Here is a 27446-nt window from a genome sequence, read left to right as displayed (position 1 = left end):
GTTCTCCCTGCCCCAATACAGGTGTATAATATGTCACTACTGATACAACATATAAACAGGCAGCATAGACAGCAACAGCAGGACTAGTGGGAAAGGAAACAAACTTGTGAAGGTATGGAGTGGGAGGAGATATAGGAGGAAAGGGAACTAGAGCAAGGAGGCAACATGAGGACAGGTAAGACAATGTTCGGGGCAGGAGGCCACATAGAGCAGGGCTCTAGGACTGACGGATTGAAAGGAACAAGAAGGACATTATGACTGTGAAGATCAGGAGAGGTGAAGAGGAAAGAGGACTTCCTTTCATCAATAATTTGTTAGGTAATGTAAAAAGAACTAAGACCAAAGAAAATACCCATCTGGAGCTGTTTTCTGTTAAGTTTGTTTGTTTTTTCTTGAGTGGAATAGTCACCAAACAACAACCAAATGGTTAAGAAAATATTCTACTTCATAGCATGCAAACACACCTCTCACACTACACAGCATGGTAGGAGAGTCCCTTCCAAAACCAAAAAAACCTAGCCCCATTCATAAACCAAAACAATTATTAAATATAAACCAACCCTAACTCTGAGAACATAGTTTAAGAAGCTACTCCTCTGACATAACTAATTTTTTTCAGAATTTTTTTCCCTCCTATGGCCTTTTACATAAACAGCTAACTACCCTTGCTTCAATACATCTGAAACATATACTGCATTTTTTGCTGTCAATACAGGACATATTTTTTCTGTCTTGAGAAATAAAGCAAGTAATTTCAATAATCTGAGGGCCACCAAAATAAAATTCAAGCAAGGGCAGTTCTAAGGAACCCAGAAACAGCAAGGGGCCCCAAAACCCCTCTTTCATCCTGCCATCCTTCCTCCATTCAGCACCATGTTAACACTTTTTCCTCCTTGAGGCTGCTCAAACCATTTCTAACTACCCACAGCCTGGTAGGCATTTCCATGCAGTCACTCATCAGTATCTTAAGGCATTGTGGGAGTGAACATCAGTAAGATGAAAGTAAAGGTTGATGGTGTGGGAAGTGGAAGCACAATGGGAAAGAACAAAGAGAATAACATTTATCCCAAGACCCAAAACAGATCTTGGAGCTTGGGTTTAATTTTGTATCTTGTTACAATACCAAAAGCTGCACACAGAATTCATTTTTATTGGATCTTGAGCACTTTTTTCAGAATGCGCCAATTTTCCAAAATTTCAGTGATGGAAAGTCAATCCCTGCTTCTGACACATTGTTTTCAACAGCTAATTATTATTACTGATTAAAATTACCATCGACTTCTTGTCTGAATATGTTGAAATGTCAGCTTCCTGCCAGTTGAGCATTTTATTCTTTCAGCATTCCTGCAGACACCCCTACTATAAAATCCTGGCTCCTGACATGTATCAAGTTCCCCTAAATGTAATCAGATCCTCTCAAATTTACCTCCTTAAACTAAAGGAATGGAGATCCTTGAACTCCTTACAATGAAGCATATTTTCCAACATTTTATAAATATGTATTTCTTACTTGTATCTTTCTTAAACTGTGTATCCTACAGATACATACAGTATTCTAATATACTCAATAATCTTCCTACTGCTACACATATTTTTATAGTTCTTCAGAACATTTATTACTTTCTTTACCTTCTTGGGCCTTAAAATAGACATTATTCCCAGAATGAATGCATTTCTTAGGAACACAAGCTCCTGAAAATTTGAGATCAAGTTGAATATTTTGTTTTAATTTTGGTTAACCTACTTCAGAATTTTGAAGGTGAAGACCTGCAAGAGTTAACTTACTGAGAAATGTAAGGGGAGATTGCTATGCTTTCAAGAGACACAGTAAGCAGCAGTCTTCAAAAAAATATTTTTAACCCTGTTACAGCTAGTTTTGAAAAAGAAGATATATGTGGTAGTTTAGAAGATGAAATTGAAGACTGTATTATTTGGTTACAAAAAGAGATGGCATTGGAGCAACTTGTATTTTAATGTTCCTTTATATATATGATTTCCAAAGTCACTAGTAATTGTGTTCAATGGAAATACTCTCAAACCACATTAATCTGAAATTTAGCAGAGATGTCAACATTTATTGTATTTTCTCATAATTTCATAACCCTTCTAACAAACAACTACTGAAAAAAAAAAAATGTTGGTCTAATTCTCAGGTATGACACAGCAAAAATTTAGAAAATTTTTCAAACAGTACTCACTTTCCCCTTTTAAAACATCAGCAGTGAATTCAATCCTCCTAATACTTATTCATACAGTTTACTGAACAAGTAAAGGCACAAAAATATCAGGATAATCATGCATAGAAAAATTTCAGGAAGAACATACGAAGGAAGAAATGATTAAGCAGGTCAGTGTGCAAGAGTGGATTAGGGCTGGCATCCAAGAGAGTATAATAGCCTCTGAAATACTTTTTAAAAAGCTTAGTTTCTGATAGGCAGTGAATATTTACAATTCATTTTCTAAGACTATAAGTCTTAGCCACCATAAGGCATGTGAGAATCCACAGGGAAAAGGAGATTGAAAAGGGACAGAAAGATGCACAGGGAAGCTTGTTTCCTTAGGAAAACACACTATAAAGACAAGCTTGAACCATATGCCAGAGGGAGAAGCCAGGATAAAATTTCTAAATAAGAATTATTGCTAGAGTAACAGGAGATGCAGATGAACTCTTAAGGGCTTTGGTTCTGCTGGCTAGATGGCAGAAAGACGGGAAAGCACTTGCACTTACAGTAATTGAAGAAGGAAATAACAAGCGTGTAACTTCAAAAGATGGAAACCTTTGTTGCATTAAACCCAAAATTATTATTTCTAAGAATATGATTGTAACTACATATATTTTCCTAAATTTCCCAATCATTAATAAATGCTGTTCTTTTTTTCTAATTTATCACAGCCTTGGAGAAAATAGGACTTTGCTCTGGGTCACTGCTGCAAAGTGAAGCAATTGTTTTATTTTTCTATCTTCCCAAAACTGGTTTTCTTTTGCACGTAGAGCCATCTGTGTGGACTATGTACATGCAGCCATGTTTGACATCTTGTGCAGCAGTCTTATCCTGCACATCTGTAGCCTACAGCGCTTCACAAAGGTTTCAACCCTGGAAATATCTTTGTCTACAAAATTGCACAAGTATTTGCTGAACTATTTTCTTGAATCAGCACCTGATAACATTGCTACTCAGGGAAGACAGATTCAAAGTTCAAAACCATATATCTAGCTCACATCAGTGAAACACCATTCATGTTTGAAGGTATGGAATTAAAATATCCTTCAGAGTTTGCTGAATTGAGATGATGTATTTACATAATCAGCCTTTGAATTCACCAGAGACTGCTATAAAAATCAAGGGGTTTTTTTATATGGTTCAGTTGCAGAATCCAAGACTTAAAAAGGCTACAACGCTGGGCTAGATCCTCCAAGGTACCGTACGATCACTCAAATGTGTTCAGTAATGCTGGTGCAGAATGTAAGCCCACTGGAGGACCAAACTTTTACAAATCCCAGCAGCTACTCTGAGCCAATATTGCATTGCTGTTTCAAAGTTATAATCGACATTAAAAGGCATATATCTGACAACCAGAAGCAAAGCTTTAAAAAAAGCATCATTTTACTTAAGTAGCACAATTCTGTTTCAGTTTGCTTCGTTGCTGTTTTTTTCCATTGTTGTTTTTTTCCAGTTTGCTGTTACATTTTAATTGGTGAAAATAATTAAGATAAAGATATCATCTTATTTTACTTCCAGTGGACTTAATTTATGCATTAGACAGAACTTTCCATATGCTTAGTTTACTGCCTCCGTGGACAAACAGGAAAAAAAAAATTATTTGAATTTTTAAAGGTCTAGATATTTAACTGAGCACATTTCTCAAACAATATTTTTCTCTGAAGGCAATTTAATCAGGTTTTGTAATTTTTTGAATAGAAAATTCACTGTGCTAATTTAACTGCAAGCTAGTAAAAAACCAAATAGGGCAAGAAAACTGGTATTTTTAATGCTCATTTAAATACTTTTTCCCTCATATTGCATTTACTCTTCAATCCCTCTAATCAGTATGAGAATGTGATTACTCAAATGGCATTTTCAGCATAATGATCAGATTATGTCTTACCTGATGGCATACGTAGAAGCTGTACACATTAGGAATAATACCAACACCATAATGACTCCAGTCAGACCTGGAACTAAGAGGCATAAGATAACTTACATTTGAACTGTGAAGAGGTATACTTGTGTCCTATGAACATTTAAGAAAGTGGAAGTTATTAGACATATAAATTATGATTCAATCAAACTCTTGCATGTATTTATCTCTTAAAGACAACTCATGTATCAAACTAGATAGGAAAGAAGAGTTGTGTTATCTCCAACCTTCCTAGAGAAAACTGCCCTTTTCCTCACATTTCACCATGCATCACTGATTCTCATTAGTCTTTGTTCCTGTAATCTTTTGCTCAAGACATTTGTCTCTAAGCAGGTAACCAAGAACAAATCCTGCCTATTTGTTTGAGTGACTGTACAAGTTTCTATATCTCTTTTTTATTCTAAACCCTAAATTCTGTTGAACACAACAATTAAAAACCTGGTCAGGGACAGAATTTCAAGCAAATCAATTTCTATGCAAGCTGTCACTACAATTGTTTGCCAACCCATTTCATCCTGGAATGAGAAAGAGCCTGAAATTACTCTCCATGGCATTGTATCATGCTTGAAATTGTTGCCCATAGAGCAAGGTCTGTGATAGTGATCTACAGCCAGCATTTGAGAAGGAAAGGTTAAAAACATTAAGGATTGGACTCACCTGCTCAAATGCAGGCTCATATTGGAACTAGTCTATCCTCAGCTCTTTTCTAAGTCAAAGGAGAGAAACAAGTATTTCTATAGCATGATTAATCTCATCCTAAAGTAGATTCCTGCCCATAAAGTATAATAAAACATCAGCCTAAAGACAGATTAGAAAAATCCCAACCAAAGTTACCACATTTCCGAGCACCTTATCTTCAAAATTGCTACCCCAGGATTTAAGAATCTGAATTAAGAATTAAGAACTTAAAATCCATGAAGCATTCCATCTTCTTGAAGAATGATTTTTTAAGCATAGTCTCTGGTCACCCTAAAAGCCACGTGTTTAAACAAAGTCAGTCAAACCAATCACCAAGCATAAAGCTAAATAAGTGCTATTTTAGTGTCAGAATATAAGCGCCTCAACCAGCTTTCATGGATGTAAATAGCAAAACCACAGATTTTAATGTTCCAGGATCTTTTACAGGACCCTAATGATAAGAACAAGCTAATTTTTTAAATAACGGATTGTGACTTTAGACTCTTTAGCAATAAAGAGACAATTTCAAATCTTACCTTTTATAAATTACTCAATATCCACTTGTTGAAAAGCCTGATACCCAAAATCTGGTATGTTGCATATCACTCCTCAATTTTACAAACTGTAGGAAAAATTCTGGTCCTACAACCTATGGAAGTTTTGTCATGGACTGCATGGGGAATGTAATTTTACCCCTTCATGTAAAAGTTACAATTAAAAGCCGTTGTAATAAAAAAATGTGCGTTCATCCCATTGCCTCCTTAATCTGATATGCAGTGTGCAATCAATCTCCTCTCTGACAAATACTTCCAATCCAATTGCAGTACAGCACTTGATCCAGCTTCCTACATTGCCACTCAAGCCACAGGTCACCTTTTACATCCAGTTCTTCAATTCTCTTATCCATCAAACTGCAAACATTAAATCACTCACAGCCTTGCCCCAATTCATCAGTGCATTTTTAGTGTTTCCTCTCCTTCCTATCTCTCTTTTCCTCCACTAACTATAATCTTGAATACTTGCTCCTCCCAGAGCTAGCCTCACACCCTTAAGCAAGGAGTTCTTTCCTGGCCTGATCCGAAAAGCCATCACACTGTAAATCCTTCCAACTCCTTATTCCTTCTCTTCACTGTGTTAAAAAAAAAAAAATAAATCAGCCAATAAATCTAATTCTGAACTGTTTGGGAAGAGACAATTTTTTTTGTATATTTGTACAGCTCCCAGTGCAGCAAAATCTTGGTCCTTGTCTTGGTAATTTCACAGCACAAATAATAAATGTTAATTACCTGTTGTTAGGATGGAGAGTGATCTAAACAATTTTAAATTTAAGTTGACTTGGAATCACTGCTTTTTGCAATAATGTGCTCAAACTTTTGAAAATGCAGTATCTTCCTGGCTGTCAGAGGGTAAAAGGAGTTCCACCGTGCAGGTCCTCTGTTCAGCTAGAGAGGTCTCAAGGTGTCCCCAGAGCTGTGACAATATTTGATGGGGCCTGTATACTCATTCTTCATCCCAAGTCCTTCTCCTTTATCTAAGATATTTAATAGAATACGAGCTGCTTGTTCTGATTCTCCCTCCCATCTTTAACTCCCTCCTCTGAGTTACTTTCTTTCAAAGCCTCCACCACTGATTCACTAACTACACCAGTTACTCAATGTATTTCCAGTTAGCAGTTAACTTGTACCTCAATTTCTATCATTTCATTTTCTCACTTCCTCTACTCTCAGCTGACCTAAACCTTGCTTAGGTTTTTTGGAAAGCCCTTTCCCATAGGCTGCCAATTCTAATAAATGTATTGGAATTGACAGGTTTAAAACCCCATTTATTGCTGTCCAGACTTCGGACCTTGCCCTAAAAGCTACCAAGTTGGGATTTTTGCATTTGATTTAAATAAGGGTGAAAGAGAGATGACCTCAGAAAGGACCTTTATCTGCTTGTGAAGCATGACGGTTCAGGCTTGTGCCTACTCCTCCACACACAAATGTTGCTCCCTTCTAAATTCCTGCACCAAAAATGTCTTTGCTTATTTATTCTTTATGAGTGCTGAAGCCTGATTCCTGTGTAACATTTTTGAAGGCTCTGAAGTCAAACCAACCCTTAAATAAACCAGTTGAAGCAAGAAGACCGCTTTTGTTGTGTTTCTTTTTCTAGAAATTGGATCATTTAGGAATTGGGGTTTAATATTATGCAGAATCTCTGTTTGAGACTGATGATTTTCCACTGACTCATCTGTACAACAGCTTTGAAGATGCTGCTCATCCTACTACAGGGCTTATGTAACTCCTCCCTCCTGACTATTGGATAAGCAAACCCAGGTTATATTAACACAAATAACACATCTCAACCTAGCTGAGATACAACAAATGAAGCATGTGAACACAGGATCAAAATGTTTTGTCTGGAAAGTAATGATGAGAAGCTGAAAACTTTCTCATTCAGTTTTGCAACAGACTTACCAGTAGCAAAAAGCAGTTTCCTTGGGTCCTGAAAAAGACAGGCAAAAAAAAAATAAAATCAACATACACAATTTTATATCTATATGAATAAGGTCATAATAATAATAATAGTAAGTAGCTCATAAAGCTCACATACTTGAAGACATAAACAATCCCTAAATCTGGATGCAGGAATGGATTTGATATTTGGTAACAGTTTACATTGACAGCAATTCAACATAAACTAAACCTTTAGCCTTTGCATTCCCCCAATGAAGACAATTCTGATCTCTTATGAAAAACTGAGATCCAGATAATGCTAATTATTTTTTGAAAGCTTAACTTTACTCAGTTACCTCATACCTTTGGGAGGACAGAAGGGAGCAGAAGAGATAAAGATTTTGAATTTAAATGAAAGACAAGCAGTGAGCATTTTACTGCCAGTTACATCACCAAGAGATTTGCAGTGGACTCTAGTGAAGCACTGCAGGACTGAACACAAAGGAGCTCACAATACAAGGCCAGATGTTCCTGTTGTCTTCACCACATGTGAAAGGAAGAGGGGATATGTCAACATCATAGGAAACTGCCCCACTTCCCCTGAGTCCTACACCTCATGAGGTTTTGTCTTCACTGCAGAGAAAAACCTCTTTTTTTCAAACTTGCAGTACAATTCAGTGAGGGGAGCTGAGTTTTCATACAGGCCAGGAAAAACAAAGCATCTTCCTCCCTGACCTTGTTCAAGAGGTTCAAGAGCTACTAGAGTACCTAAAATCCATGAAGTTTTGGTCCTAGAGTTACTAAAAACTTATTATTATCTCCATTTTCTATTGCAAAATTCCTAAGGCTGCTTAGTACAGGCTGCCATGCACACCCTGGCACATTCTTGCCTAAGGCAAGCTCCTGCTAATGTTCCTGATGAGGCTAAGTCTATTAGACCACTCCTAACACATGCAGACACTTGAGTTCAATCCAGAACCTCAGCACAATAGTTGGTGTTGGCATGTCTGTCTGCCATAGAATAGCTCTGTGATTAGATCATTTACCCAGGGAATGGAAGACCTTGGTTGTTGGTCCTTATGAGCCTGGGCTGAGTCAAGCTCTCTTTTTCCAGGAAAGGATGCAGCTGGGATAGGGTCATTCTAAATCTTTCCTAATGAAGCTGGTAGAAGAGAAATGCAGACTTAAGACTAGAATGAATATAAACAAGACAGAACTTGATTGTAGCCCAAAGAAGAAAGAGTCTTGGACTCTGGTCTCACTTCTAAAATCTGCAAACATCTCTCCAGCGCCAATTGCACAAGCAAGCACCTGGAGGAGGGGCTAGGACTGTGGTATGCCTTCAAGAGATCGGCACCACAGTCAGGGAAGTCATACAAACAAAGTATTTTGCAAGTAGAAATCAGCTTCCAGCCCAGTTCATGCAGATAACTAATTCCACTCTTAGCGTATATATCACAGTTCCTACTGCAGTTTAAAAATGCAAAATCAATCTCAAATCCCCGGTATATGTCACATATCACTATATGACAAATATTGCAAACACAGAATGTATTTTCCCAAAACAGCAGCAGAAGCGTCTCGATCAGGCCAATCCAAGGAACAAAGAGAATCAGAATAGAATAGACTATTTCAGTTGGAAAGGACCTACAACAATCATCTAGTCCAACTGCCTGACCAAGTCGGGGATGACCAAAAGTTAAAGCACGTTGTAGAGAAGCAGAACAGGGCGCAAGGTGAAAGGACTTGATGACAGCATTCTCCACCTAACAGTCCAATAGGTCTGAATCCTGCTGTCTTAACCAAAGTGCTTAATACCTGCTTTGTCCAGAGAAAGAAATAAAATCCACAGCAATCCACAATGGTGAGTTTTCAATGCACAGAATCAGCAGCACTGGATAGATCATAAGATGGATCACATAATGGAATTGGATATACAAATACTCATATATTTAGGACAGCCAGCTCACCTCACCGCGATAGTTCGCTGCATTTAGTGACAGAAAGTCTTCGTTGTAGTTCTCAGAGAAGTTAAGAGCGTTCACCAGATGAGCAGCAACATGCAAGACTGAAAAAAACAGAGTAAAGCTGAGATCCGTAAACAAGAGGTAGATGTTCCCCTGGAGTAAAGAGAAGTAGCTACCCAGATGCCAGGCCATAATCACATCAGCTGCGTGAGATGCATCAGGGACTACGGAATTATTTTTCTAAAGTAAATCAGGTTATAGATATTCCTGGCAGAAAGCTGTATGTATTTTAAGATTTTTTTAACACTACTGCAATCATTTCTGTACTGCAATGCTTCAGCTGGGAGACAACATTCAAAGGTGTCCACCAAAGAACGTTTCTTCTTCAGTGAAATGGGTATTTGCCTCCACTCCTCCTTCTTCTGCAGATAAGCCTGTAGCACGCTGCTTCTTCACTCAAATTCCTCAGGTGACCATCGAGTCACTTATAATGGCAAATTTTGACCTGATCTCATATACCTGTCCTTTTAGAAACTGGAATTTTAAGGAAAGGCTCAGCATTAGAATGTAAGCCCATGTGTTTAAAGAAAAATAAACCTAAACCCACACACATCTGAGAAAGTATTCACGATTTAAGGGAAGAACAGAGCAAGACTACCCCCAAATGTATCGTACAAGAAAAACCACAAAACACTGCTTTAATGTGTTTCCCACACAAGCTGCTGCTCAGCACGGTAAGATCTCACCTGAAAAGATGCATATTGTAACACCACACGTCACATGGAAAGTTTTACTTTTATCTAGCAGCCTTCTGGTTTTCCTGCTGGCAACCTAATAAGAGAAGAATTCAAGCAATCTCTCTTCTAAAACAAAGCAAAAAAAAAAAAAAAAAAATACTAACAGCAACTGAGATGATTTAATAGCAACTTCAGCTTTTACTAGGTTTAACACTCTTGCAAGCACAGTACCTAAATTTAAAAACTACAGGATTATGTCAATGAGCCAATTTTGAGATCTTAATGAAGAAATTACAGTTGGATCACAGATGTCAAGAGCACACAAATTAATGTCCCTTCTAGCCTTAAAATTTAGGACTAATTGTTGTAGGTGTCACCGACTCTTCAGCGAGCAGGATCAGAGGGAAAGGTACATTTGCATCTATAGGCATCAAATTTTTTAGATATTGTCACATGATGAAGAGAACTCATAGGTTCAGTTTGCAACCATCTCATCTAGAAAACACAGATGTTCCTCAAAAGCATTACTTATATCTGTAAAAGCAACTGGCAAATCACAAACAAGCTAAACTATTGTTTACCGAACACTGGTACAGAAAACAAACCCTCTTAGCTTTGCCAGAACTCTTTTCATTCTCCCGTGATAGCAAATATATCAGGTTGGGTATTTTTATTTGAAGTTCTATCACTGCCAGTGGGACAATTCTGGTCATGCAGACATGAAGTTTTTTGCTCTGTTGATTTCTACCAGGAAGCAGCAGAGAGGACACAGATGTCTTTTATATTGCAGTTGGGAAAGAAAGAGGGGACTTTGTCTGGTTATAGTTCCACAGCAACTCCCCATCCTTCAAAAATGCATTGAAGAAACCTTCCTCACAACAAGTCCAGTCAAACCAGACAATGTCAGCCAAGGCATTGTCTTCAAAGGAGTGATGAATCTAGGCTGAATGTCTCACACTTGCACCATGCAGGCACATATTGTATAATAAACAGGGATATAACAGATTTCTTCCTATTATTTTTAGACTAAACAGAGACTAGGGCCCTCTTCTCAACTGCTGCATTCTGGGGACAGTACTTACCTTCTGAGATCCTCGCAGGAAGGCCAAGAGAACCCGGCACATTGGTAGAAGGACCAGGCAGCAGTTGAGATTGAGGACAGACGCTGAAGCTCTGCTAACACACAATCCTAGCTGAACAAATATAGCAAGAGTTAGATTACAGGGAGAAAAGATGCTCTAATGGATCAGGTGTCAATATACTGCCTCCTTTTCTTTGCCACAAAACCAAACCAAGCTCTCTTGACTCATCAGAATAGTGGAGTTTCATGATGCTTTGCATGTACTGGCAAAACCTCTGTACACACAGCATGCTATCTTGTTCTGCAAGGGAAACAGCTCTCACCTTTGCGTCAAAAAAATCATTCAAAATTAATTTTGTCAGCAATAATGTCAACAAAAGACAACTTTCTATTGAAAGAACCAATATCCTCATCAGTGCTCAAAGTCACATGGAACACAACATATCTGAGACAAGAATAAGCATCCACCAAGAAATTACCTGAAAGCTTCAACAGAATAATTAAGAGATAAATACTATGAAGACTCTAGACAGCCACTTAAGTAAAGTGTAGTGATTTTCTGGTAAACAAGCCAGAAAATATGTAAAAAAAAAATAAATTGATTCAATTAAACTGAAATGATAATATTCATTTAAGGACTGTTATAGAATGCCACAGAACTGCTCATCCATTCACATTATGCAATGCCACATTTGGACCTAAAGAAAGTAGGTTTTCTTTTAGGTTTTCTTCATTTTAACTACTCGATAGCTGGAAACTGTAATGAAATCTAATTTCACTAATGCTTCCACTGGTATATTTGGAACTTACATAATTAGAACAAAAACACTTGTCAAATAAATGAACAAAGCACACATTAATGTCATAACCCTGTATTTTTTAATCTTATTATATTCTCTCATTCGTTTATGATTTTTAAAAAGTTAGCAAAATGCCATTGTTCTCCTAGTTATTAGGTTGAATTATCATTTTACTAGCTTATATAAAAGCTGCTTTTAGACTGTCAACAGATTTCTGGAACGATATTTCTTATAATGTTCTCTAAACCCCAAGTTTTTCAACTCCTGAAGAAATTAATAAAAAATATTGTAAGATAATTCAAATACTGCAGCGGTATGTGAATGATTTGAACAGTTACAAATTATCTAATAAAAATTACTAAAGATTTATTACTTTTTCAAAATGAGATTTTATGGCAAAAAAAAATTTGTTATTTCTCAGTCAAAAAAATTTCATCAGAGAAACATTTATTCATATCTTTCTTATCAAAAAGAAGAAATAAAGTTGAAGAGAAACAGATTTTATTTGGAATTTTTTTTTACAAAAATTATTAGAAAAGCCTTGCAACTTCAAAGTTTGTAATCACTATTAGTTGTTTTTTTACAGACTTATCTACATGTCACAGAAAGGGTTGAATATATAAACTAGTAAAAATAGAGTAAACAAAATAGCTGGACCTCAGCACATCTACCAAGATCACAAGCATGACAGCATGACAGCAGCTTCTCAGTGCCATAAAACATCAAAACTGCCTGCTATCACAGCTAGTAATACCCATGTGCCCCATCTTCTCTGCAGTAAATCTGGGCACAAAACCAGTAGGCAAACAGAAGGTAAAGATGTTCAATCTACCTGATGCATCAAGCTCTCAACCTAGATCCTGTTTCTTTCCTGGCTACTTTACATCATTTAGTGAGAGTCGAGTGCTAGGGACCTCCTCACCAGACATTACCAACTTCCACAGAACAAAGCAGTCATAAGGACACCTCCTCTCAAAAGTTGCCCATAACAAGTAGGAGCAATTACCCCACAAAATGTGCTCTACCTTGTTCTCTACCATGTAAATGTGGGATCCCTGGCAAACGTCCCAGGAGCAGATCTCACAACAGTTACACTGAGAGGGACACTAACAACAGAGGCATCTCTAACCTACTGAATTATAGAAAATAAGACTAAAAAGAACCACATCACTTAGTTCCTTCCCACTCTCCAGACCTCCCCCACTATTTCTTCCAATAGTTAGTCCTTTTTTTCCTGACATAAAACCTCCCTTGCTTCTATTTCATGTTACTTCACTCTCTGTTCACATGAGCAATGAAAGATTAATCTTGTTACTTTTCCCTCACAAGTCATGTTCTCTAGACTTTAAATCATACTCTACTCCCTGCTCTGGACTCTCCCAACTGGTCCAGAGCAGTGACTGCAACTGAGCACCAGCTACAATGGCCACAACCTCAGGACCTGAGCTGAGATTTTACTGAATGCTGATGTCACTTACCACTTCAAAGTATGATAAAAATAAATGTGAACAACAACAATAAATATTTCTCTGTCCTTGCCCACAGTAGCTTAAAGGGACTTTAAAACACTGTGAATATTTTTGAACTATCAGATAAAACGGCAAGACCCTTGAAATGATTGGACTTAATGGCAAGTAAAATGTCTCTATAATGCTCTGTTTGCATATACAAGATTGTCTCTATCTTCATTAATTATTATTCCTCTAAAGGGAAGCTAAAAATGAGCTATACACTTCATAAAAGCAATAACTTTAAAAATATGGTCATAAAACACATAGAAGCATTTTTATTAGAGCTTGCTGATGTGCTATAGTATTTCAGTGATTAAGTGAGCATGATCTGAAAAACCCAACAGTTCTGTAGAACTAATGTTACGCAAAAGAGAAGAAAACTGAACCGCTTTTGTAGCTCTTGACTAACACCCAAAAGCTGAAATAAGTTACATTACAATTAATAAGCAATTGGAAAATTGTAATAACTTCTATTATATGACCTATATGATACATCATTAGTTTCTCAAGAATTTATGTTGTCTTTTGAGTCTAAACATAAACCGGGCATGATACCAGTTATACAAGACTTCCTCTATCATGCACAACTATTCTTCTTACAAAACAGTCTAGTTTGGAATAGTCTAGAATAGTTAATTATACACTGTATAGTATTAAATAAATGAAATAATTTGTTGTAAGAAATAAGTAAAATGCCAAACAATTTAATTGGTACAAAAATATGAATCAGTTATGATGAGTAGAAAAAGCTACCCTACTAACTTTCCTTTGTGTTTTTCTATGCCACTATTTAACAAATAGCAAATATTCATTCATAGTGCAATTACTATGGAAGAATGCCCTTACATTAATTTTAATTCAATGTTATTAACATCTGTAAAAAAAAAAAAAAAAAAAAAAAGACTAGGAAAGACCTCTTCAAATATGTAGTGAACTTCTAGGAAAGTGTGATTCAAATATTTTCACCAATGGTTCATTTAAGGTTTTATTCTGAAGAAATAAAGTTGAGCAATGTTTGCTGCAACAAGCCCTTGACCAATCTGAAAACAATGGTAAAGTAATACATTTGGCAATGCTTAGAATCACAATTCATGCAAGACCCAGAGGAATAACAAAGTTTGCTCTTAACATATATATCCAAAGGCTAAAAATATCCCCATGAAACTAATGCTTTCCAAATGGTTTCCAAGTGGTCTCTTTCTTGACTTCCTTTGCATTGCCTGGGTGTCATAGTAACAAATTAACATAGTGCATTGTTGGATTTTAAACAATAGTGAAATAAAAGATGATTTTTGCTCCAAGGCAACTCACTGGTTCTAGAAGGGAATATATATCCTTATTAAGTAGCTAAGAAATGATAGAAATATAATTCTTTTTTCTTCCTAAGATTATTGTTGTCTTAAAGAAAAAAAAAAAAGTGATATTTCATGTTAGTTACATGTGAAATTTTCGTAGGATCAAAAAGAGAGAAAAAAACACCCCCAAAATCTCTGCTGGACACTTTCTTTTATCCACCTTTGCTGATACCAAATCCAAGCATTTGACAACCTCCTTCTGTACTCTGCCTATCCAATAACATAGATGCTGTTACCCCATTTCATGGAGGGGCAAAGAGGCATAGAAAAACTAAAGGATTAATCAAATTCACAGAGGAGATCTGTGGCAGGGATAGTAGGGAACTGGACCCACTATAAAATCAAATCCTAAAGTCTAGGCTAGATTTTTTCTCCAGACAAGTATAAAGCAATCACCATATTTTCCTCCTCCAAACCAGCAGAAAAGGGCTCCAGAGATACTCTCCAGCTATCCCTGTCTGGTGTACAGTCCCACAGAAGTTGGGATGGACTCCTGGCTGTGCTCATCTAACGTGCAAAGTAGTACAGAGACACAAAGACTCAGTGCTCGTTGGATGTTCTGTGTCTTGTTGCCAGCAAAGTAGGGGAAATGAGCTTCTCTGTAGTTAGGCAAATGATTTCAGTATTAGGTTGAAGGCTAAAGTAACTTACTGTGTTCCACAGAATTCCTCAAAGTTCATCAGTTATAAATACAGATATTAATGTTACCTGCAACTGCTGTGCACAGAAATCTAATATTCAATACATGGTTGCAAAACATACTGGAGAGCAAAATACAGGAAGACTTCAACAAATATTGTGCTATCCCACCTTTTAAGCCCATCTTGTAGCAAAAATAATGGAAGAATACTGCAAACCCTTCCACACCTCCAAGTGATGTGATTCTGTTTCTCAAGACTTCACTATCTAGAAGTAACAATCCTAACCAGGTCATGGTGCAGCAGAGACACCACATTCGATACTCTCTCTGGAGGCCAGTCTTTGAACTTTTTTCAATCTTCTATGGTTCAGGGCAACTTGAAAGGTTGTAGGAAGACTCATAAGCCACATGCTGCTCTGTAGACACAGACCACCTCTCCAATTCAGTACTGAAGCAGCTAAAAATATTTTCGTAGGGTGGACAAACTGTGCTACACAGTGTGCCTCCTTTTGACCTGACTTCCTCCTCTTCATAAAGTACTCCTTGTTTTGAGTAACAGAGCACAGATAATCTAAGATGAAGGACAGATATGAATTGTACGGATAGCAATTATTACCCCTAGGCCTAACAAATCTGGCTGGAGATCTAGCAAAAAAAAAAAAAAAACCCAAAGCAGCTGAAAGCAAGCTGAAAGGAAGGAAAATATAAGGGTAGCAGAAACCTACCAGAACACATGAAAACTACAAAAGTTTGACTTGGTTTTGTTCCTGAATATGGAAGGTTTCAAAGCAGAACTCTAAATCCCAATCTTATGTACTGCAACCCTTTAAAAATTATTTTAAGACTAAGTGGTGTAATATTTTTGAATCATATTTCAAAGTATATTAAGTATTAAAAAAAACCCAAAACAACAAAAACTATCAATTCTCTATGCAGAGAATTTAATACCAGCCCAGTTCTCTATGGTAATTCAACTTCAGTCTTCTGCTTGCACATATGAAGGAGAAGTTGATAGGATATTATAGAAAGGAATATAATATTATAGAAAGGGATAAATATCAGGACTGGACAATGGCAACAACATTTTTAGCTCTTTCACGAGGTATGGGGTATCCTCCCTGCACTGAGAATCAATATTCTCACCGTTCACTTATAACTCACCAAACAGGCATTCCTTCTCTTTCTGCCTACGTATTTAGGTCATGTTCTCATTTTATACTCAGTACCTTTGTGTTAGATGTACTTCTGCTGCTGCTTAAATCAGTCATTCAGTCTGAAGAAAGCAACTGTCTTAATCTGGAATTCAATATTAGCTTCCAACTTCTATGATAATCTCCGAAGTGTATTCACTTACAAGATTTCAGGCCAAATGTTCATCTTTATTAATCTATTAATCAGTTAATATCTGTTAGAATCCTGACCTCAGGAAATAAAATTTAAAAAAATACTTTTGTTGGTGTTGCCAAGTTACGGGGGGTTTTTGTGCCAGGTAGAATGACACAAGACGAAACTGGAAGGGATCTCAATTTAGCTTCCAAATTTGAGTGTTCCAGACCGTCTTTCTTCTCTAGCAACATCACAAAGTGTGATAATATTTTATATATTAATTAGCAACAAGAACTTGCATGGTTGATCCTGCAAGATACAGCATGATCTAAACTCCACAAATTCAATCATGGATCAAGGGATAAACAGTACCCAAGTGCCCCCAAGAGATTCACAACATGCTGCAACTCACGACCAGAGCAGGAAGTTGCTTATTGTCGTATCTGAGTCACAGTCACACAGAAGAGATGCAATGTCTGTGACTAAGGGCTTCCTTCATGTTGAATTATTTCCCCTTATCACAACACAGTAGGAAATATGGTCTGTAAAACTGGTCTTCTGGAGTGTAATGCAGCTATTTTAAGACCTGCCATTGTTGGACTACCATGGGAACCCTGCAATAATACATAATATAATGAATAATCTACCAAAGAGACATTTTGGCCATAATTCGGTTCTGTTCTATACAGAATATCATGCCATGATCATCTTAGTCTTGTTGTTATCATTGCTCCTCATTCTATTTTTAACACATCTACATGATACATTAGTAAAAATTTCAGTTAATCATTTGAGATGTGTCTCTACTAATTGAACCTCCACTATTGACAGCTTCACAAGAAGTTCTGCAAAGGTGGAACTTCTCCCATAAAAGTTAATAATATAGATGTCCTTCACAGGATTACTGCCATCTGAGCTGAAAAAAAGCCCCAACAAACAAGCAAACAAGAACTACACGGTGCAAAACCCAAGTTCTTCATTGGCTTATAACTGAGAATAATCTCAGCAATGATGCTGAACTGCGGGCTGTCCAGGAAGGACACAGGGTGTTTGGGCAAACAAAAAAATCTAGAATGAGGCAAAGAGAATGTGAGAAGAGATTTACTTGCAAATTCAAGGGGACTATCAAAATAAGGTCTCTTGGATTAACACCCTCAGTCTTCATTGGGGAATCCTGCATATATACATCTTCTATAGCAACATAAATTGTTATTAGACATTTTTGTTACAGGTAACACTCTAATAGCCTGGTTACAAGACAATTAAATAGCAAAACCACACTGCATTAAGGAAAATAAAGGGTGAAGATACACAACTCCCTCCAATGTTTAGATGTGATGGAGAAGTGGTTGCATAAAGATCAATGAAAGCAGAATTTGGCCTCAATTAGTAAAATCTCTATCATTACAAAAAAACTAGCAAGGAGAAGCATACAAGTTACTGGAACATCTGGAACATATTCCAAACAGTGAATAAAGATGGCATAAATGTGATGCACAGAACAGTATAGTAAGAAGGCAGCAACTGTATAGATAAGGAAGTGAGGCAGCATTTTTCCTTTTCAGTTCCATTTTCAGTTATTCAGTCTTTTCCCAAGCAGATCCTTCTGAGAATGCATTTTCTTCACTGTGGTCTGAAACCCAAAAGCTTATCTCTTGCATTAACATCCATTTGACTACATTAGGGTTATTTGAGCAGGGATTAGAGAGGGAATAGGGAAAGAGAGACCTTTTATGCCATGACAAAATGAGCCCAATGCTCTTCCTGTTCACAGGGAACTCAAGCAACAAGAAACAGGTATTTCATTTAATGCTGTTAAAAGCAAGATTTGAATTCTATAATAAGGCCAGTACTGAATTTAGGACTGAATTTGTTGGTCAGTCACAAGCAAACTTGGAAAAATATACAGACAAGCTGATCTGAAGAGAGAAATCTTGACGTCTGCAAAGAAATTAATCATATGGACAATTTCTCCGACTGAGCAGACACAACACGTCCAACAATGAAGATTTTGGAGTCATGTCAAGTAATTTATGACTCTTCCTTTCTGTAATTCATGCCTAATACATTTTGTAGTATCTGTCATGAACATGAAGGTAAGAATATTCTTTTCCTCTCATCCATACTCTCTTATAAGAAATTCATGCCTGTTGAGTGCTTCCCAGGCTTCTCTTCTTTAAGCAATGTAAGGCCACAAGTTAACATTTATTAAATTATGAAAAATTGAGATTCTTTATCTGAATCACTTTCTTGAACCAGTGGCAATGAATGCATTCATGCAGTAAGACTATGATCTGCAGTGTTACAATCAATTAAGTATCCAAAGGGATGGTTCATCAAGGCAAAAGTAATGTGAAGGGGATTACACTAGGTTCTGGTTGAACTTACACTGCAAGAATCATACAGTCACAGAATTATTCTGGTTGGAAGGGACCTGGGGATGTCTCTGTTTCAATATCCTGCTCTAAGCAGGTTCAACACCAAACTCAGACTAGGTTTACTCAGGGTTTTGCCCAATCAGTTTTTGAAAACCTTCAGGGAATGCTGATTCCAAGGTGAAGAGTTCATGGTGTCATCCATGGGACTGCAACTGTGCAAAGCAGCAATGCAGTGACATTTGACACAACATAAGTTTATGTACTAAATTTTGTAGCATAGAATAGGCTGATTAACCTCCTCCTAGCACATCAGAGCCTTTGACTTATTCATTCTCTTTGCACTTCCAGGACACCACCACGCTCTTAGTGCCTTTTTAAAGATACAGAATTAAGGATCAGAAAGATTGTCATTGAAAGACTGAGTGGGAGTTAGGTACCTAAATAATTTTAAAATCCTGTGCTAAGTATCTTGTTCAAGGTCACAGGGAATGCAATCAGAAAGGAATAAAACTGAGCCTCCTTCTGTAGGAGGCTGAAGGAAAGTGAAACACTTCAGTGACCACTAAAGGAAAGACTAACCTCATTCCTTCTCCTTCCTCACATCAGAAAGAAAAGACATGGCATGAAAATGTAGCAGTTAAATTTATTCAGGATATTCAGTCCAAGATCTCCTTTCATATCACAATCTGATTTCCTCCAGCAACTCTTCTTGTTTTCCATCCTGTTACTTGGTAAACAATAAAATTACTAGTGGTAAATCTTTCAGTGCTGCAAGTGCAGAAGTTCTTAAGGAGATTTCAGGCTATTGTACCATATAAAGAGAGAAAAAAACTCCTCAGCAGACCTCACTGAAGAACAAGAGAAATTTTTTTTCAGTCCAAAAATGCCATTCTTTTTTGCCATTTTTTGTTAACTGGCTGGAAAAAGGAATCAATTTTCATGAAAGTATCTGTAAAAAAGTTCATTCTGTTAAGACAAAAAAAAAATAATCAACTGTTGAATTATAAATGAAGAATTTTCACCTAAATATCAAATTTTCAAACATCAAGAAATGGCACACAGAGGCACTGCAAGCCACTCACCCATGTATGGAACAGAGAGGAGACTGGTTATGCAGATGGGCACTGGGCCAGCAGCTACACAACTCAGCACAGAAAAAGAAAAGGAGCAAAATACCCTGTGGAAGGTAACAGCAGCTGTAGCATGGGTATGCTTACTCTGTTTTCTGAAGAGACTAAAATTGGGTTCAGTTTTCCTAACCATTGAAAAATAATCTGCATGATTTATACACATATGAAAAGATACTGAAGAGAAGGGAGAAAGCTAACTTGAGGGTCTAAGGATGATATTTAGACAAACTGTAGAATGTGAATTGTGAGAATGTTTCACAGACTTTAATATTTCCAAATCTTTTAAATTAGTTTCAGAAGTTTGACCAAAAGTATCTTTTAGACTTAGCTCTTCACTCTCCTCCTCATTTTACAAAGTCTCTAAACTTGTTTGGTATTCTTTCCCACAGTTGCAGATGCAGTCAGACAAATTCAAACGCATGGCCTCCTGGTCCTCATCTGACCAAGACAAGGAATCTGTTACTTGAATCATCTCACAGGTTCTGAGCACATTATTATTACTTTGTATGGGTCTTTCATTTTGAAGTATAAGAAAACCAAAAAAAGACCAGACAATGAGCTGGTACAAGGCAGATGAGTCTTGTGAATTGAGAGGAACTTTGCTGATTGATACCAGCTGACAATCTGGCCCAACACATTGACCCAAGAACATTTGCTTTATAAACAACCCACTTGCTCTGCCAGGAACAAACACAGTTTTCACATGGATGCACCAGGCTGCAAAGCCATTAGAGATTATGGTAAAATTAAACACGTTTTCATGCTTTTTCTGTCAAGAAAGTCATCATCACGAAGGACTTAAGTATTTTCACTCCTTTTTGCACTATCTTTGCTAAGATTAATTTCTTGAACAGATCTGAGTCTGCCATAAGAAAAAAAAAAAAGAGAAAAGTATATCAGGTCAACTTACTTTCAACAAGTTAACAAAAGCTTATGGAACTGGCTAGCGATGGCAATGATATCAACCATATGAAAAAATACGTTCTGGATCTACCAAAGATAAAACCCACAGGCTCTACAGCACGTTAGGATACACATCATCTGTACTTTAACCCCATGTCAACATTCCATTGAAATCCATTCCCAAGCATGACACAGTGTTACGAAGTATCATGCTATTCCTCCACTTTTTCTTGGATTCTCAAATTCTGAGGAACCCTAGAGCACTTTCCAGAAAGTGGCTAACCCTTAATCTATTAGATAGAAGTTGTTTCAAACAACTGCAATGGCATAGTTGTGGATAACTTCACAAGACAGACTAGCATCTCATTTCCCCAAATTATCTTTCTGGGTTCTTCTGTTGGTGGACCCTTGCTAAATCAAAACAGTCAAATCTTCATTAAACCATTCAGATTCCAAGAATTTGTTATTAGAAAACAAACTAAAGTTATACAGATTACAATGATTTACACAAAACAGAGGATCTATGAGATGACAAAGACTCAAAAGAACTAAGATTTATCAAAAGAATTCCTTCAGCAAATATATATCACAATAACTGGATTAGAAAGAATTTGCCAGCACGAGCCCAGAAGCTTGGCTAACGTTTTGATGACAAAATGCTGAGCTCCAGTCATCTGTTGAGCATGTTTGCGTTCCTATGAGCCTGTCTGCAGCTGGGAACACCGGGAGGGAGGAGAGGAAGGGGAAAGATAGCTGTCCCACACTTGACTGGCTCTTTTTCTTCTCAACACTGGTCACTTTCTACTCCTAAACAACTGTCAACAGCACCCCAGTAATCTCCTACTTGATCTTTCCCCACTTTGCAGCATTAACAGGCAGCTTGTGTCATCCTTGATTAGCAAATGCATTCTGCCCCTTTCCCATCTCCCAGCATCCCAGTTTCCAGGGCAAAAAGTAATGTCCGGGTCACTCACCCCTAACATCTGATGCAAATAATAATACTGCAGCCCTTGATAATAGAGCAGGAAGGTTTTCCAGAAGAGCCATACATTGAGGGAGAGCCAGAAAAACTAAAATGAAACAGAAACAAGAGATTGTAAGTGAAAGTTACATGTCCAGACTTCTCAGCGTTAATTTCATTCATAAAACTCATATGCCTGTAGTTTCATAAACATATGTAAATAGCATAGGAAAACAAACTTAAAGCTTTTAACAAAAAAAATATTAAAAAGAACAGCCCTCTATGCGAGAAATTTTCACTTTCATTGAACTTCACACAACTTTACCTTTGTGACTTAAGATTACTGAGAGCTGGCGAAACCCTCCACACACAAAACGCCGCTGCAAATCTTTAGTTAGATATTGCAGTTAAAGACACAAAGAATAAAAACTAGCAACAAAGAGACCAAAGCGGGAAGAACTTGACCTCTAAGAAAGTTTCCCCCCGCAACTTTCCCAACGGGGATCTAACAAAGAGCAAACACACGGACACCGTGTGCCGCCGCGTCCCCGCAGGACACGGGCGCTGCATTGTCCCCCCCGCGGCACCCGCGTGTACCCCTGCCAGCCGCCCGCCGGCGCGGAGCCCCCCCCCCCCCCCCAAACGCCGTACCTGCCCCCCGGCACCCCCCGCCGAGCACGGCTGGGACCTCCCGCCCCGTGCCAGGGCGAGCTCCCAAACCGCCCCGGACCCGGGGCCGCTGGGTGCCCCGTCAGCTGCCCGCACCCCGCCCCCCCCGCTAGGCCGCCCCGCAGCACCCCCGCGCCCCGCTCCCGAGCCGTCCGCCCCGCCGAGGGGACCCCCCCCAGTCCAGCCCAGCCCACCCCGGGGGGCAGCTCCCTACCAGAAAGAGGTGCTTGCCCCCCTCGTTGGCCAGCCAGCTCCTCCAGGACAGAGCCATGGTGCCGGACGCCTGCGGGGCAGAAACTGGGGGGTGGGGGGTGGAGGGGTGGGGGGCAACGGGCGAGCCCTCCTTTTCAGCCGGGCCGAGCCGGTCCTCCCCCTCTCCCCACCCCTCACCCCCCGCCCTGGCTTCCGGCCGCCGGGGCGTTGCGCTCCGGCTGCGGCCCCGCCGCTTCGACCGCCCCCGGCTCGGCCGCGGCGCCCCGGCCCTCTGCGGCCCCGGGCGCTGCCCCCCCGCCGGCCGCGCTTGGTGCGCGGCGCTGCCCCCCGGGATCCGCCGCGGAGCCGGGCGGAGGCGCCGGGGGGGCTCGGCAGGGGCCACCGCCGAAGGGGCTGAAGGGGGCTGTGGGTCGCCAGCGCCCCCGGCCTGGAGATGTGGCCGGCTCCTCGCATCCCCCCATCTGAAAAACGCATTTCCCCACTGGAGAAACCCGTCCGTGGGGTTCCCCCCCCCCCCCCCCCCGCCACTGCTGAAACGTGATACGAAAAGCAGGAGGGAGCGGGGGAGCAGCGTGCGTGCCAGTGTACTGCAATTCGGGGGAACAACAAAGACCCTGCCCAAGAAAATACTGTTGGGCTGCACATGAGGTCCTGGAAGGCTGGGAAGGGCCGGACTGTGCTGCCCGGAGGCTGATCCCGCTCCATCGGATGGCCCTGGGGGCACGGGGGGGCGGCGGGATCTGCCCGGCACAAAGCACCTGAGTGTGCGGGCCCGGCGGGGTGCGACCCTACCGCTGCCAGGAGGAGGGGTGCTGTGGGCACCTCCGCATCCACCGCGTCCCAAGGTCTGATTTGCGACCTGTCTGCTTTTTGTGGTGGTCTTCATGTTTGGTTTGGGTTTGGTCTTTTTTTCTTTTTGGAGGGGCAGTTGCACCGGATACTGATTTTTATATTAAGAAAAAGCTTTAAAAATCGCCCTTGTTGCTAGCAGCTTTTAAATACAACACCCTCATGAGTCTCCAGGGAAGTTTCCACTCTAAAGCAGGCGTTGTGGCACACAGGGCTGCTCCTCGAGATAGCAGCAGCAATGACAGCTGGCAGCGGAGCAAGGCTGTTTTTCCAAGAGATGCCAAGTCCAAGGAGCAGTGCCGAGAAGTCTCATCCAGTCCAGCTTGAGCTGGCTGGCTGTCTCTTACAATTCGGAAAGTTGCCATTTTTTGTGTTCATCATGACCCATACACCAAGGATCCAGAGAAAATTGGGAAGGAAACTAAGTACCATCTTTCTCCAGTTCCATATGAAGATGGAGGGAGTGTCTGACCTGTATGTGGCCCTAAGTGTAAAGGCCACGAGTAGGGCACGACTCCTGTGAAACTCAGTTTGGCTGCGACAGGAGCTGTCTCAGAAAGTGGCACGATTTCTGTGGCTGTATGAGGTGCCAGGTGAAGTTCTGGAACAGCAGGACAGAGGATTACAGCTATTTTATATCATCAGATGACACTAAAAGGAGAACTAGTGAAAGCGAAAATACATATTTTGAATTTAAGACTCACCAGAACCATAGTTTGATGCCAAAGCAGCTCTAATAGCAGAAGAAATAGTATAGTTTATTTATCTTGTTTGCTATTTCCATTCACTTCCTCATTTCTGTTGGAATGTAAAGAGAGATGGAAGCTGCTTACAGAGAATCAGATGATGAAACTTCTCTAGACAAGCATGTCAAAGCTGGAATGACTGAAAATAAAACTTGTAGGATATGTCAGGCCTAATAATGTGGGGCCTTAGCCAAAGCTGAAGCTGCAGCAAGCACAAACAAAACGAAAATAATTTGCCCATGACATATGCTATACTTCAAAATACCCATAGAAATGTCTCTGAAAAATCAGCTTATGCGGGATTTGACTGCCCACTCACATGAAGCTGATGACTCATGAGCCAGCGACAGCACTTCACGGCCCACTTACCAAGCGCTGCAATGCATGTGGAGTACATGACTCACGTTCCAGTTGACATTGGATCCTACATCATATCTAGGTAACAGTGTGTTTTTGTAGAAAACGTCCCCTTTTTCTTTCTCCCTGGAAATAGCCAAGGAGTTTGGATCAGTATCTCAGGAAGAGGCTGGCAGAGACCAGTGCCACACTAATACAACTGCATTCTTCCTCCATAGAAAAGGCTGTCTGCAAGTGGCTAAATCGTGCTGTCCCAAGGATCTCCAGAAGTCTTCTGTCTTCTTTCTCAGTTTTAAACCATCCCAGATGTATACGAGCATGTGTGTTAAACTTCTTGGTAAGAGCACTCAGAAATGGCCATAAATGCTAGTTATAATCTGAATAATTAGAAAAGTTATGATTCTCAAACATCATTTGAGCATCAGCTCATCTCCTCTGCTTCCTGAACATCCATTCTCCAGTTATAATAGTCTCTGTGCTTTGTCCTACCAGCTGGACAGACCACGGTCACAGCAGGCTGTCCCTCTTAGAGACTGAGGACATACTGTCACTGATAAGGTTGCTTCTACTGCATCAGCAAAGTCACCCTGACTGCACACTCACCTTCCAAGCCTACTTCCCGTCAACATCCTCTACACTTGCATCTACTCCCACAGAGCTTATTCAGGTACTTTACAACACTTTGCTGGGCGTTGTAGTTAATGTTTCAGACATGGCTTAAAAGATTTCTGGTGCCACAGTTTTGCTTATGTACCTGAGAGTGATCCAGATTCATATCACCTAAACTCCTCAGTGTCTCCATCTCTCAGCATATCCTGATCCTGCAGTTCCTGCAGCGACTGAATGTGTTGTGAGCACAACACTGCCTCCCTCCAGTCTGGGGAGCAATCTGGGCACCTCATCTTCTGCTCTGTTGCAGTCTAGATTTAGGCAGACAGGCCCTTAAATTCTGTCTGCATCCCTCAGGGGGTTGATCCATTATGCCTTCTTGGAGTATTTACCCTTAACACTGAGCTCATGGGAGGAGAAGGAAATGTTGGTGCCAATTTCATTACAGAGAACGGGAAAAGTGCAGTTTCTGCATAATAGCTGAGTGATTAGAGCACTTGCCCAACAGTGGGAGAGCTGGACCTTTCTCAAAGAACTGAAGCCATTGCATTCACATCCCAGGAAAGTTTCCTAACCGCTGCCTTTCACCGGGGTCAAGGAAGGAAACAATCTCCAAGTGAGCCACTGTGCAGCCAGGAATGCAAGAGAGAGAGGACAAAGAAAATTGGAAAGGGATGCTGGCCAAGTGGTAGCAGCACGCATCTAAGGAAGGGAGAGGATCATCTAGGAAAAGGAGATTTGGGATGCTAGTTCATTTTTTGTTTCCATTGGAAGAAAAAATGCAGAACAAATTTCAAAGTTCAAAATGTTCAGGAGAAAACTGCAATCACAGGAGAAACCAAAACCAGAAAGGTTTCCCCACAAATGAACTTCTTGTATTTCTTAGAAACTTTCTCATTAAACCTAAGCTACATTCTGCTTACCTTTATAATTTTTCCTATAACTCTAGTGTGTAGTCACAACATAAGGGTAAAATAGCAATCAAAATGTATGTCACTCTTAAGATCTATGCCATGTAAGTAATATCCTGTGCGATGGCATATGGCTTTTATGGCATTATGTGTTGTGTCATTTCTTTCCTTTTTTGAAACTGGATCTTTACATTTGCTGCATATCACAATATTAACTTGCTTTCTTGTATGGTCCCTGATGGACTTGGAGGCCTCCCTGGCGTGAAATGTTTCTCCATATTTGGGTGACAGCCAAGTTTATTAATTTCAATAAAGCTGCAGTGATTCATGGTAATGTATTATTTACTGCTGCTGTAGTGTCCGGGAGTATTAAGCATGGCCCAGATCCAGGCCCACACTTTACTTTACCAGAAAAGTAAAATTTATGCCCAGTCTTCAAATGAAAAGTCAGGCAACAACAGTTGCAGATCTGATCCTCAATTCTTGTAGACACAGCAAAATGGGCAGCAAGGCACGAGTGCACTGGTAGCATTAGCAGACTGTGGTTTGCTTCTGTCAAAACTCTCTCCTAAACCAAGCCTTCAGCCACTGTTCAGCTCCATGCTGCAAGTTCAAAAATGTGACAGGAGGTCCTACAGTATTTTGTCCTCAGATAACCTCCTACACATTCCCAACTCAAACAAGAAAGATAGCATGACAACTCCAACACACGGCGACATCGTTCATCACGAAAGAATGCAAGCACATAGCACATGGGGAAAATGTGTATAATAAATACAGCTGGAGTGCATTCCATGACAATTTGAGAGAAATATCATTTATATTTATTTTTCCAACTGTTTTTAAGATTTTCTTGAATGCTTATTGCAGAATTGAACCACATACCTATGGATCATTAACAGGCAGCATCTTGTACCTTTTAAAAGGTTTTAGGTCCAGTCTACCTTCCACTGAATTTATGAGCCTTTTCTTGATTTTGCTATGAGTGGGGCCAGGTCTGAGAATAGTACAGGGGTTAAAATATATCTTGCATTGATATTAGAGGTTAAA

General features: G+C 39.6%; 1 protein-coding gene across 3 annotated transcripts in view; it reads right to left on the bottom strand.

The window, feature by feature from the left end:
- Positions 1-23071, bottom strand: part of NOX4 (NADPH oxidase 4) — a 106901-nt gene extending 83830 nt beyond the window's left edge. For 2 of the 3 annotated variants that reach the window (XM_074861057.1, XM_074861058.1), the window contains exons 1-7: positions 22926-23071; positions 22056-22151; positions 11040-11150; positions 9967-10051; positions 9224-9321; positions 7275-7302; positions 4108-4180 (exon numbers count right to left, since the gene is read on the bottom strand). In XM_074861057.1, the coding sequence (XP_074717158.1) occupies positions 4108-4180; positions 7275-7302; positions 9224-9321; positions 9967-10051; positions 11040-11150; positions 22056-22151; positions 22926-22982 (548 nt within the window). In that variant the 5' untranslated portion in view covers positions 22983-23071. The remainder of the gene's footprint in view (positions 1-4107; positions 4181-7274; positions 7303-9223; positions 9322-9966; positions 10052-11039; positions 11151-22055; positions 22152-22925) is intronic. The other variant, XM_074861059.1, reaches the window with a different exon arrangement.
- Positions 23072-27446: the final 4375 nt, after the last annotated feature.

This window comes from Strix uralensis, chromosome 2, assembly GCF_047716275.1.
Source record: "Strix uralensis isolate ZFMK-TIS-50842 chromosome 2, bStrUra1, whole genome shotgun sequence".
Classification (NCBI taxonomy): Eukaryota; Metazoa; Chordata; class Aves; order Strigiformes; family Strigidae; genus Strix; species Strix uralensis.
The sequence above is the reverse complement of the archived record's forward strand: the minus strand, read 5'-3'. Positions and strand labels throughout refer to the sequence as shown.